The 13,436-nt window shown below is 38.2% G+C and overlaps 1 protein-coding gene across 3 annotated transcripts in view; it reads left to right on the top strand.

Annotated features, from left to right (window-relative positions):
• Positions 1-13,436, top strand: part of KLHL32 (kelch like family member 32) — a 78,538-nt gene extending 65,102 nt beyond the window's left edge. For all 3 annotated transcript variants that reach the window (XM_026666589.2, XM_087943104.1, XM_087943105.1), the window contains 4 exons: positions 8,816-8,874; positions 10,770-10,962; positions 11,649-11,743; positions 12,592-13,436. In XM_026666589.2, coding sequence (XP_026522374.1) covers positions 8,816-8,874; positions 10,770-10,962; positions 11,649-11,743; positions 12,592-12,753 — 509 coding nt within the window. In that variant the 3' untranslated portion in view covers positions 12,754-13,436. The remainder of the gene's footprint in view (positions 1-8,815; positions 8,875-10,769; positions 10,963-11,648; positions 11,744-12,591) is intronic.

Here is a 13,436-nt window from a genome sequence, read left to right as displayed (position 1 = left end):
CCAACATATATTTGGCACACCATTTTTATATATCTTTGACAATTTAAGGTGTTAAATGCCAGTACCAACAATGTATCATATAGAAATTAACTTTCAAATTATAGCTCAAAGTGAATTTCAATAGCAATAGCACTTAAACTTATATACTGCTTCACAGTGCTTTACAGCCCTCTCTAAATGGTTTATAGAGTCAGTGTATTGCCCCCAACAATCTGGGTCCTCATTTTACTGACTTAATTGTAGAGTGAAACATCTAGGGAAAAATAGTTTGCTAAACCGGTTCTAGGTTATCAAGTGCCAGATTTATGCCATAAATTTTCTTCAAGGAAATCTAGAGAAATAGAATTGACATATAATACTTTGCAGCTGCCCGAGTCTGCTTTGGAGGATTCCTTATTTCTGGGTCAAGGCTGAGCCCTATATTCCCACATGGAATCTCCTACTTTGTCAATATTCATACAAAAAAAGGAGAAATGGGAACCCTTATCATGTTGAAAGGTATCATGGGGGTTTCAAATAGTATGCAGTATGTGGGAATATCTCTTTTATCATTAAAAATGATTTTCTGAACTTCAAAGAAGACATAGCAGGTCTCCTAAGGAGGTTAAATTCTCAAATATTAAAAGCACTTGCTGATAGTTTGACTGAATCTCTAGCCCTCTTTGACATTCACAAAGCACTAAAAAATGAAAATCTGGAGAGCTATAAAGCAATCAGTTTGACATCAGTTAGGAAGAGTCCAGAACAAATTGTTTTCTAAATGTTTAGAGATGGTTTTTCAATGTAGTACTTAGTTGAAGTCAGTATTTTTTTTTTTTCATTTTTTGATTGGGCACTTCCTTATTGGAGATTGTAGACATTTGAAGCATATAATATATATACTGTAACTTAATTTCAGCAAAACAAGGTAATTCAGTATGGGCTGAATGGCATCCCTGTTTGGTGAATCTACATCTTACTTGAACACTGTACTCAGTAAAAAGCTCGTCAACATTTTCTCATCAAATTTCAGGAAAGTGTTGAATGTACTATATAGTCCTCCTCAACTTTTTTTCTTAATGATTTGGATGAAGTGGTAGGAGCAATGCTTACCATATTTGGAGATAATTTAAAATTGGACTGGATAGTTAATATACTGTACTTGATGTATAAACCAGGGATCCCCAGCATCTTTTTGCAATCCTCAGAGCTACTTTAGGTTTAGAGGTAGAGCCAAAGCCTTGAGTTCCTTTTTTATTTCTAGTGAGGCTTAAAGGAGTGAAATGGGCATCAAACTATGAGGTAAGGCGTCCATTTAAGTCCATAACCTCACCTTCCCATAATCCATGCTAATTGTTAGATTTATACCTGGCTTTTCTTGAAAGACTCATCTTTACCTCAGTGCAACCTATATAGAGATCTCTGGTTCCCCCCCCCCCACAACCACCACCAAAGTAGATTGGCCTTAAAGAGGTTGAACAAAAAGCTAAGGACAGTCCATGTCTCTTCAGCTTACCTTCTGTGATGATACTTTCAACACTGTCAAACAACAACACCTCTCTATCCCAGGTCCTTAGGAAGGACTCGATAGGTGGATGAAAATGTCATATCCAGTCTAATCATCTGACTGGCTGTGCAACCAACCATAATAATAATGTCATTCTTGGTTACAAGAAAAGTTGCTGCCCTTTTGTAAAAGATACCATGTATAAATTATATTCGGATACTTTTTTTTTTTTTTGCTGTAGTATTTGGAGAATTACAAATTATTTATTGTTATGTATTTATCAAATTTGGGTACTGCCCATTTTTCTCTCAGAGCAGTTCTGGGCAGTGCATAGTTAAACATGCAAAAACCATATACAAATGCAGGATATCACTAAGAGGAGTGTGGTAGAAACAAAATCGAAATAAGTTAAAAGGTGGGAGGAGGACCTTAAGGCACTGAACACCCCTAGGGTTTGCATGCTGCTCTGTGATCCCTAGGCAAATTGGCAGATCCAGGTCTTCAAAGGCTTTTGAAAGGCCAGGAGAAAAGAACATATTCTACAGCAGCAACCTTTGCGGCTTGGCCTGACTGGCGGGAGGGAGAGGGGAGCAGCGGGCCGGCACATGTGTGCATGCAGTGCTTGCATAAGTGCCGGACCAGCAAGTACATGTGTGAGTGCCTGCTGGGCCGCAGCTCGTGCAAGTTGAGCTGTGCATGTATGTGTGCATTCCAGACAGCCACTCACACGGTCCAATTCCAACTAGGCTACGGCCCATTAGTGGGTTGCAGCCTGGGGTTTGGGGACTCCTGTACTACAGGGCAGGGACAATAGCAGAGAAAGCCCGCTTTGCAGCTCACCTGACTGTATCTTGATATCATAGCATCATTATTCCTGTTCTTTCTTTCATAAAGTTGCAAAAAGAAATTAAAACAATTGCTCTTTTTATTGTCCCAGCTTACAATAGGAAAATGCTTCTTTTTCTGATACAATTGATACATTTTCTATTTACTACTGATCCATTCTTTTCCTTTCCTTTCCTTCTTTCCTTTCCTTTCCTTTCCTTTCCTTTCCTTTCCTTTCCTTTCCTTTCCTTTCCTTTCCTTTCCTTTCCTTTCCTTTCCTTTCCTTTCCTGCCCTGCCCTGCCCTGCCCTGCCCTGCCCTGCCCTCCTTCCCTTCATTTTATTTTCATACGCTGTGGCCTATAGTATTCTGCAAGTCTGGCCATCCAAAAGGCCATTATAAGCTTGCTAAATATGAATGGTACCAAATGAATTTCCCATTTTTTGAAAAAAGCTGGGACATTTTTTAAAAAACTTTTGCTACAGCACTTAGGGTAAACCTAAGTGTTGAAAATGGATGCTGATAGGAAATTGTAACACGAATGTCAGCCAAATCTGTAGAAAACGGTTAAGATGCATATTATCCTCCCAGGGAGAGGTTGGAGGGAGACAGAAGGAGCAGAAGCATCAGAAAGCAAGACTCCCAATCTATTAAATATACTTGTTGGCAGGGAAGGCATGGGATGTCTCTCTGCAAATGCAGTGATTGCAGGGGGCAATGTAGCAGCATGTGGCAGCCTAGCTTGCGAGCAGACAAATCAGCTTGATGACTTTCAAAGCCAGGGATTCTGCTGCAGGCAAGGGTATTTGATCTAATGGGTGGGGGATTAAAACATATAGAGTGTGGTATTCATTTCACTCCTATTTTGTGTAGTAAAATCTGTATGCAAATCCATAGCATCTCATTTTGCTAGATTTTTTTTTTTTTTAAAAAGGATGCTAAATAAGTATCGGTTTTAGGCATGCATGTGTATGTGAAAAAAACTAAACCTGCAGAACAAGAGTTCCTATTATAAATAAATGTATACCATATACTCTGAAGCAAATATCTTAACTGCACCCAGTCCGACAATTATATTTTTTACAAAAGCACAACTGGGATTTGCTAATTTTCATTCCCGAAAAAGCTTGTTTTAAGAAAATGTAGAGCCCAATTTTTAATCTTAGTTTAAAATGCTATATACCCTTTGCTCATGTCTCTGCAATTATTTGTTTTCCACCTTTTCTGGCCCTGTGCCTATCCCCCCGTGCACACACACCTAAACACACCAGTATCGCTGTTTCAACCAACAGCAGTAATTTCAGTCCTGTCGATAACTTCATTGAGCTTGCTGATTTTTTTAAAACCATCTTTATATTGAATTTTTATGCCCTGCTATATTGGGACACAAATTCCTAGAATTCTCAACCTGCATGGCTAATGGCTATGCTGACTAAGAATTTGGGAATCTATAGTCCCAATATACCCTGAATGCCAGTATACTGCATTATTGGGTTGCAGTATTGACTCTAAATTAGAGATTGTGCCCTTACACAGTAGAGCTTGACCATACTTAACACACATAAGTGTATTTTGATTATACTTGTGGCACAGTGGCCAAAATTTACCAGAATTGATACTTTATTATAATGAAGGAATATTGAATATGATGCTGATATTATTTAAGTTACTAAGTCTATTTATTCCTCCTTTTTTTAACTAAAAATGTTATGTGAAAGCTTCAGTTGAGTGTTGAGATGAGTTTCTGTGGGCCCATTTGGTGGCAAATTTTGAATTTTTGAGACTTTGAATATAGGAATAAATAATAAACAGCCCAGATTATAGGATGGATGAAATCAAAACAAAAGACATGTTCCACATTTGTGACACTAAAAGAGAAATGTAGCAGGATTGATGAAATACAAGTATAACAGTGGACCTGTAGACTTAATTGTGGATGAAAGGGATAAATGTGTGCCAGGCAGAAACTGGCTTTTCTAGATTGCTAGATGATACTCTAGCCTCGTGTAATGTTTCAGTGGATGATGATAATGAAGAATAGGATTTAAAGAAAAAATAAAAAATAGCACATTGTTCCTCATATGTTATTTAAAAGTTATTCCATTAGGTGAGACAAATTGATGGGTAATAATGAGATGAGAATACAAAAAACAAAATGGGACCATTCTGACACCCAAGGTGAAGGTAAATCAGAACAGTTACTCAGAAATATTTGCTTAGGAGATTTATTTTTAATGCATAGTTTAAACAAAACAATGGATATAAACCTTAGAAACATAATTGGTTAATCCTTTATGGTGTAAGGCAGAATCCGTGAAGTATAAGGGGTGATGGGAAAAAAAAACATTATAGTGAAAGTACAACTCACAAAGTACAAGGCTTGTCCGAGAAAGTATTAGAAAACACATTAATTTCTTAATTGGAATGTATGAAGAATGGATGTAAGAAAAGAATGTTTTGGAAGCTGCTTTGAACAGAATTGAAAAGAATTATGTTACAGAATGCCACAGATGTACCTGCAGTTACGCTAATGAGAAGGATGAGAAAGGATGCTTAGTGCAATGATAAAGTGAAACAAACTGTGGACGATATCTATAAGATAATGATTGCTGCAGAAATTAGGCCGAAGGAAACCATTTTGGTTGCCACAATGTAAAAAAAGATGTTGAGACTTGAAAGAGGGCAGAGAAGAACAACAAAAATTATTAGGGGACTACAGGATAAAGAATATAAAGAACGGTGGCTGCAACTGCATATGTCTAGTTATGAAAAGAAGGGCTAGGAGTGACATGATAGCATTGTTCCAATAACTCAGGGGCTGCAATAAAGAAAAGGGAGTCAAGCTATTCTCCAAAGCACCTGAGGGCAGGACAAGAAGCAATGAGTGGAAACTAATCAAGGAGAGAAGCAACCTAGAACTAAGCAGAAGTTTCCTGACAGTGAGAACAATGAACCAGTGGAACAACTTGCCTCCAGAGGTTGTGAAGGTTCCAACACTGGAAGTTTTTAAGAAGAGATTGGACAACCATTTGTTTAAGTGGTATAGGGTTTCCTGCCTAAGCAGGGGGTTGGACTTGAACACCTCCAAGGTCCCTTCCAACTCTGTTATTCTATATGAGTTGTGTAGAATTAAAAAAAAAGACGCAGAGATTAAAAAGGGCAGAGAGCATGCAAGCAGTTTTGAGGAAATGATTTTTAAAAACATGTTTTGGAATTGGATGAAAAGCAGCAAGCCATGAGCCTCTAGCAGTGAATGGAAACAAAAATAATGAAATTATTTAAAATGAAATTGAAGTAGGGGAATGGCAGAAGAGGATTTTAGAGATTTGTAAAGGAATGAGAGTGATTTATCAGAGCTGAATAAGAAAATGCTATAAATGTTAGGATCCAAGTTGGGGATGGGGGGAATAACTGGCAACAAGGAAGTCATATATGCTTTGAGAATATTGAAAAATAGTAAGACCATTTATGTAATGGTATTTATGGTACCATAGTACCACATAGTTAGGAATTTATGGAGAAAGGTTAATGTGTTTTTTTTAAAAAATTGTACTCATGACTGAGAGTTGAATGACAATTGCTCTCTTATCCAAGGGGGGAAGTAACAAGAGTGAAATGCATATATTAGAGTGGTATTGGTTTATTAAACTTGCCTGAGAACACGTTTGACAGAATTTGGGGACATCAGAAGATCCCTTTGCTGGCATTTGTAAGTAATTTGTTGGGGATGTTGAGGAGAAAAACCACTCGTTTTTATTCTGAACTAGATATTACATTGGCCAAATCTTATATGAGGTGACCGAGATCTTGTGAGGTTCTTTTGAGCCCTTAATGCTTAATTTTCTTGAGTATCATCTATGGGATAAAGACAGCCACTTACAACTTATGTCCTTTCCCTTATTAATGATTTGTGCAGCCAGAAAGAACATGATTTATGTGAGTTTCAAGAGGTGGTAGAGGGATTTTTGGTGGAGTTATTCTTGCCATATGTTTTCAGGTAGGCAGTGCAGTGTGCGCTTTTTAAATATCCATTCCTTGGTCTAGCCCTCTTAGAAGTTTTATAATTTTTTGGTAAATTTATTCAGATGATTGTCAGACTTCAACTATAGGTTTTAGGTTTGACAATGAAATGGAAACTGCATTGGTCACCGCTGCAGAGATTTGGAAGGAGATGTTAAAAACCTGCACTTCTGTGTGGAGTGTTCCAAAGCTTGATCCCTCCTCCATTTTATTTAAAATCTACATGAAACTGCCAAATCTTTTTTCATTCTTTGACAGATTCATAGACCAGGAAAATGCTGTGGACATAGTATACTTGGATTTCAACCAGGCAGTTGACAAAGTTCACTACAACCTATTTAGCAAGTTAGAAAAGTGTGGGATAGACACCACCAGATGAATTTGTAACTGACTGACAAATTGCACTCAACCTGTAGTCCTTAATGGAACTATATCTAAATGGAGGGAAGTAACAGTGGGGTAACCCAAGGTTCTGTCTAAGGCCCAGTTCTCTTCAATATCGTCATAAATGATTTAGATGGAGGAACAGAAGGAAACTCATCAAATTTGCAGTTGACACCAAGCTGACAGGAATAGCCAACACCACAGAAAATAGGCTTCAGATCCAGAAGGATCTCGACACACTTGAAACCTGGGTCCTATTAAACAAAATGAAATTCACTTGTAAGAAAAATAAAGGTTTACACTTAAGAAAGAAAAACCAAATGAATAATTATAGAATAAGTTCAATCTGGCTCAATAGCAGTAACTGTGAGGGGGATCTTAAGAGTCCTAATTTCCTGATAGTGAGAACAATTAACCAGTAGGGTTGTCTTCAGAAGTTGTGGATTCTCCATCACTGCAGGTATTTAAAAAGAGATTAGGGTCTCCTGCTTGTGCAGAGGGTTTGACTAGAAGAAGGTCAATGTCCCTTCCAATTCTGTTATTCTATTATTCTGGTAGGAGAGATGATCATTCAGTTTGGGGTCAGGTATTTTCATTATGGCGATAGTGTTCAGCTTTAGATTAGTTAGAAGTATTGACTTTTAATTAAAGTCATATAGGTAATACAGAATGAATCTTGATCAACACTTAAATCCTATGAAAGACTGGATGAGGTGAAATTGACTGTACTCAATTCGAGCAAAATGAACTTTTGGAAACTTTCTGGTACCAGATCTGTTCCATCTGTTACTCTAGATGGGATGGAACTTCTGAGGGAACTGGTGTGCCATTTAAAATTTTGCTTGAACTCATGGCTCCTACTGGAACAACAAATAGGAATGCTCCAATTTATCCATCAGTTCTTCCTAGTTTAATCTCTTCCCCACATCCTAAGGTTTACAAAGAAATATCTCTCTTTGTTTCCCTTCATGTTTTCTTATTAAAAGCCCGTCATTGGTTTTGATTGACTTCTTTTTAATGTGTTTTCCCCTCTCTTCCCATCACCTTGCTTGGAGTCTTAAAATAGACTTTAACCATACTCTGGTGTATTCCTTTATTTGAAAGGTGATGTGTTTCTAACACTACAGTGAATTAATTTTCAAGTATAGTAATGCCTATTTGTGATAGATGGGCGAAGTAATACAGAAAAAGTTATGTTTCTCTTAGAATAACCTAGAGTCTAGACTGTCAGCATTCTGGAATGAACCTTTATTTTCACAATTTACTCATTAACATTTTATGGCATCACAGAACAGTAATGGAAAAGTAATGGTTGATAGAGATTGACTGATCAGTTACTAGTTGATATAGTGTAATATTGCCATATATATTCATGTATAAACTCACCCCACATATAAACCAACCCGTGTATTTTTAACAACAACAAAACTTGAAAAATGCACCACCCATGAATAAGCCAACCCATGTTTAGATTTTCACAATTGGCTTATCTGAGGGAGGGACATTTTTCCTAATTTGGTTGGAAATTTGAAGGCAGATTTGTCAATGATTAAAGTTATCTATTGAGTATTTACAGGATATATGGGCATTTTAAAAAGCTAAGGGGAAAATCTATTGTATATATTCATGGAGAAGACAAGCCCATTTTTTGTCATTTATTTTGTCACCTAAATTCTTGGCTATCCACAAGTAAATATAGTACATGTAATAAATCTTAAACCTTAAAAAGATTTTAAAGATTTCTTACCATTACACATTAGGGACAAAACAACCTGCATATTTTAATGAGTTGGCTTATATAAGAGATTCTTCCACAGCGTACATACATACAGAAATGCCTCCACCCCGCTCCCAACAAAATGCACTGGATGACCATATTCTTAGGTTTTAAAATATGTGTCTTGTTTTATCTGGCAATGATTTGATCCAATCAAATCCGCATCAGTATATTAACTTATAAATAGAAGAATAAATAGGCTGGAAAGACTTCTGAACTCACAATGTTCTTTTGTTGACATGTTTTCTTACTAGAAAATAATATGCCACGAACTCTTTCCAACTGGGCTTAATGTTTGTGTAACACAGTAAATGTTTGTTACAGGAGGAGTGACAAACACGGCGCAGTATCAGAACAGGCTAATGGTGTATGATCCAACCCAAGTAAGTTTATATTCATTCTGTTAGTCAAGTTCTGTACCATAGTTTGCGTGAATGCATGTGAAAGCCCAAAGGCAAAAAGATATACAGCTTTTCTGCCTCACACGCTGACCTCACGTTCCATGTATTTCAATGAGATGGTAAGGGAACGGTATTTAATTGTGCAGAATCTCTCTGCCACCAAGTCCTTGTTTGCTGAAAGAATCATGTTCTTGAGCTTTATCAGTGGTTTAAAATATAAGGTTTCTGTTGAGAGTAGCATCCTTTATAGGCCCTGCCCAGCTTCTTGAATGATTTTTTTTTACATGGGATTCCTGAGACTGAATCTTATCACTTAGTCCCCTGGTTAAGAATGAGTTCTGTTCCTAACTTTATCTTTAACCCAGAATTGTATGTGAGTCTGAATTTGCACTCATTACCTATTATTTAAAAAGGCGTTGTCTTTTTAAGTGCTGAAAACAGGCTATATAGAAAAATGTGTGGCTTCAGCAGTTGCTGAAGTCATTGTATGATTTCAGTGGTTTGTCAGGAAAAGGAAGAATGCCATTCACCATTTTTAGTCCTAGACTGCCTGCTCAAATTACCATGTTATCCAGAGGAAAATAGAGATCCTTCATATAGGGACTGTTGGTGTGAGTGTTGGGACAGAATTCCAGAACCTGGCACTCTGCTTTGTCATATTATAGTAAGCATTTCTTACTGCCGAACTGAGCCCTTTGGCCTCAATGAGACATGTACAACCAGAAGGCTTACTTTGTATGCAAAGACTTGCTCCTATGGCAAATGTTGCCCCTGCTCTGAATAAAGGCTATCCCTGTCTAAATGTTCAAATGTCAAATTCTTCCCTTTTTCATGTGTCCTTTTTGTCTCCCCACCAGTCTGCCGCACTCTCCCATGGGCTGCCACATTTTGGCTGCTCCCAAACTCCATCCCCACAGGCTGCGCTAACAGTCAAAAGGCAGCAAGTTGGTGCTAGCATTCTTATACAGTCAGGGTTGCTTCATGATTTTACACACATATGTTGTTGTTGTTGTTTTTTAAAAATATCCTGCTGGCAGACTGTTATGGTGGGCACTTGAAGCCCCTCGCATCTGCATGCGTCTTGCACAGAATCTCAATAACTCTATCTCGTTGGGTGCTTGTGCCTGTTTCTGCGCAAGGCCTTTGTGGTGTGCTGATAATGTCTACCATCTGCCACCGAGCACATCACTACCTGCCAACAGGCAGGCTGGGGTGACCTCTGCTTCTCCACTGCTGATTAGTATTCACACGCTGACTTATTAGGAATGACCCGCACCAGCCCCCCCACCTACCCACCCGTTTCTTTGCCTTTGCAGTGCTTGGCGGCTTACCTGGCAGTCACTGCTGTGAAGGAAGCTAAAATATAATCAGGGGATGCAGGCAGGCTTTGCCAAGCAGATGGTGTCTATAGTCCTGTGTCAAGGGAATGCACTGTAAATGCAAATATTAATTTCTCCCAATCAGGTGCTGCACAGTTTAATGGAGAGCTATATGTTTGGAAGGGCTACATCGAACAATTGTTTTCTGACTTCTGCTCTTTGACATTCACCACTTAACAATTTTTCAAACAGCTCAAAATAGTTTCCACGCTGGCCTTAAATATTTGCTTCTCATCAAAATGATAAAATATCTTAGAAATAATAGAAAATTGGTCTTTTTCTGTCCTGGATGGAATTTCATTAAACTTGCATTTTTCAGTGATTATGCTACAAACAAAAAGGCATATTTTTTTTGTTTCCTTTCTTTAAAAGAAATGGAGTTTTATGCAAGATGCATTTGGATAGCAGGTGCTATGAGTACTGGTGAATGGGAAATCAACACACCTAAAATGTTCATTGTGTGTAGGAATTAAAGTTTTCTTTTGTCTGCTTTTGCAGAATAAATGGCTCAGCCGCAGCCCCATGTTGCAGAGAAGAGTCTACCATTCCATGGCTGCTGTTCAAAGGAAACTCTATGTTTTAGGGGGCAATGATCTAGATTACAATAATGACAGAATTCTTGTCCGCCACATAGACTCCTACAGTATAGATGCTGACCAGTGGACTCGGTGTCATTTCAGCATGTTGACAGGCAAGTATTCTTAGCCGAATCTGTGTCAAAGCTGTAGGAGAAATCCTATTTTTAACTGGAGACGTGTATTGCAAAAAACAACCAACCAGCCAACTCTCACCATCTTTGGCTGACATTGAAATGCTAAGCAAAGCTAGACCTGATTAATAATTAGAGACAGACCAGGAACTATCAGGGTTGTTGGCTAGATTGTGAAGCTGAAACGACATTAGGACATCTATGGAGGTGGCAATGACAAGGCATTTCAAGATCATTTTTGAGGAAACCTACAGACCATGTGTCAACTTCAAACTGAACCTGGCAGCAGCCATTTTTCTGTTCTTCAGTTGCCACACAGAGGGGGAAGGAGGTTACTAGACACAACAGAGAACTTTCTTGTGAGAACCAAGGTCATCTCTACTGGCAACAGATAAGGTTGGGGAAGGAGTGCCTGGTGAGCCGGCCAATTAACCCAATTGGCCAATTGATCGGTGACACTTGGGGATGGGGTTATTTTGTACTTTAATTATATTGAAACCACAGGAACAAACATCTATTGCATATACAAATATACAGTTCTCTTGTGCATATTTAGTTAAAATTAACCGAGGCTGTCACAGCAGTAGATGCGTGGCATTGTGCTGTAAAGGCGTTCTGACGTTTAATAATTAGTTAACAGAAATCATGGTTTATTTTTCTCTTATCAGGCCAGAATGAATCTGGAGTGGCTGTACACAATGGCAGAATATATTTAGTTGGTGGCTACTCAATTTGGACAAATGAACCCTCAGCATGTATCCAGGTAACTTTGATAGCTTTCAAATTGTTCTGATGCAGGATGCTTTGGTGAGGAATAGAAAAAAGAAAACTATTGGACCTTTTCGCTAATTTTTATGAAAATGTTTAACTGGGATGCATAATGGTGTAGCCATGTGCAGTTTTATATTGTGTATTTTAGATCATCATCAGGGATCTTATTGGTAAATTTCTGATTTAAAAAATGGCATACTACAGCTTATATTTGTACATTTGAATTTTTAGAACGTCACTTAACTTTAGGTGTTTTTTTTATATCCAGTATTGTTTAGATAGTGTATAATATTCATTTTAATTATGTAGTCCAGTGCATAAAAAGAGCCAGTCTGGTGTAGTGTTCAAGGCACTGGGTTAGAAATTTGTGAGTTCTTACCCCGCTCAGAACCAAAGTCATTCTCTCTCAGCCCTAGGAAGGAGGCAATGGGGTTAAACCACTTCTGAAAACCAGGCCAAGAAAACTGCAGACTTGCCCTGGCAGTAGCCAGGAGTCAACAGTGACTCAAAGGCACCACAAGCAAAGCAAACCTGAATGTGGCCTCACCTTTAATATTTCTTAAATGAGGTTTTGTAGTTTGCTTTGAATAAAATAGCATAGACTTAATTTTAACCATGGGTGGTGCAGTGGTTAGAATATAGTATTGCAGGCGCTCTGCCCACTGTCAGGAGTTCGATCCTGACTGGCTCAAAGTTAACTCAGCCTTCCATCCTTCCAAGGTCAGTAAAATGAGGACCCAGATTGTTGGGAGGCAGTATGTTGACTCTGTAAGCCACCCAGAGAGAACTGTAAAGGTCTGTAGATAAGTCTAAGTGTTATTGCTGTTTTTCCTTACACAGGTGCTGGATGTCAGTAAGGAAGGAAAAGAAGAAGTTTTCTATGGGCCTTCCCTGCCTTTTGCTTCAAATGGAATTGCAGCCTGTTTTCTTCCTGCTCCTTATGCCACATGCCCAAACCTGCAGCCTTTGCAAGTGCCTCATCATAAGATGGGCAATGTGTGAGAAAAGGAACCTGGCCACAAGAGAACAAGCTACTTCATTCATCCTGATTGTGTCCTTACATCAACAAAATTGAATGGTTGTGGAATCTAACCTTGTATTAAGTGCAGTAGAAGCCAAAAAGCAACAAAAGGTGGCAGAATTACACCTGTCTCTGGACTTCATGACCATGTTTGCCTATTAAGAATCTTTCTCCAAGTATTCTGAAAAAAACATTTTTTGCACTTTAATCCCTTGCTCCTGTTTCTGTCATTTTCACTGCCTTGCAAAAAAGTATACAAAGAAAATTTAAAGAATTCTACCTTTCAAAATCTAGATTAACAAGCTACAAGCGCTTGGACTGTTGAATTCTTGAAGTTTTTTCTTTCCTTGGCGTTTCGTCCTTGGAATTAGAAATGTTGAAAATTTGTGTCAACAACTCTTACTTGCAAAGGTGCTTGTAACTTACTGGCTATTTCTCATACTTGTCTCACAGATCAGACAGGGGATAAAAACTGGGGTCACATAGATATAATTTTACTTGTAGAAAAGGCAGGCATGTGGCACTATAAAAGAAGTCTCATAAAGCCAGAGTTGCAACAGGACTTGCTACTTGGACCATATATGTCACCTTGCATTGTTGTTTCCTAGGTGATGTCTGTTAACCATAATTTTTTATCATGTTGGAGAAAATAAAGTTTAATTTT

This window comes from Notechis scutatus, chromosome 1, assembly GCF_049901735.1.
Source record: "Notechis scutatus isolate UNSWTSFEM ecotype Mainland chromosome 1, rNotScu1.2, whole genome shotgun sequence".
NCBI classification, from domain to species: domain Eukaryota; kingdom Metazoa; phylum Chordata; class Lepidosauria; order Squamata; family Elapidae; genus Notechis; species Notechis scutatus.
Note: the sequence above shows the minus strand (reverse complement) of the source record. Positions and strands in the feature narration are given on the sequence as shown.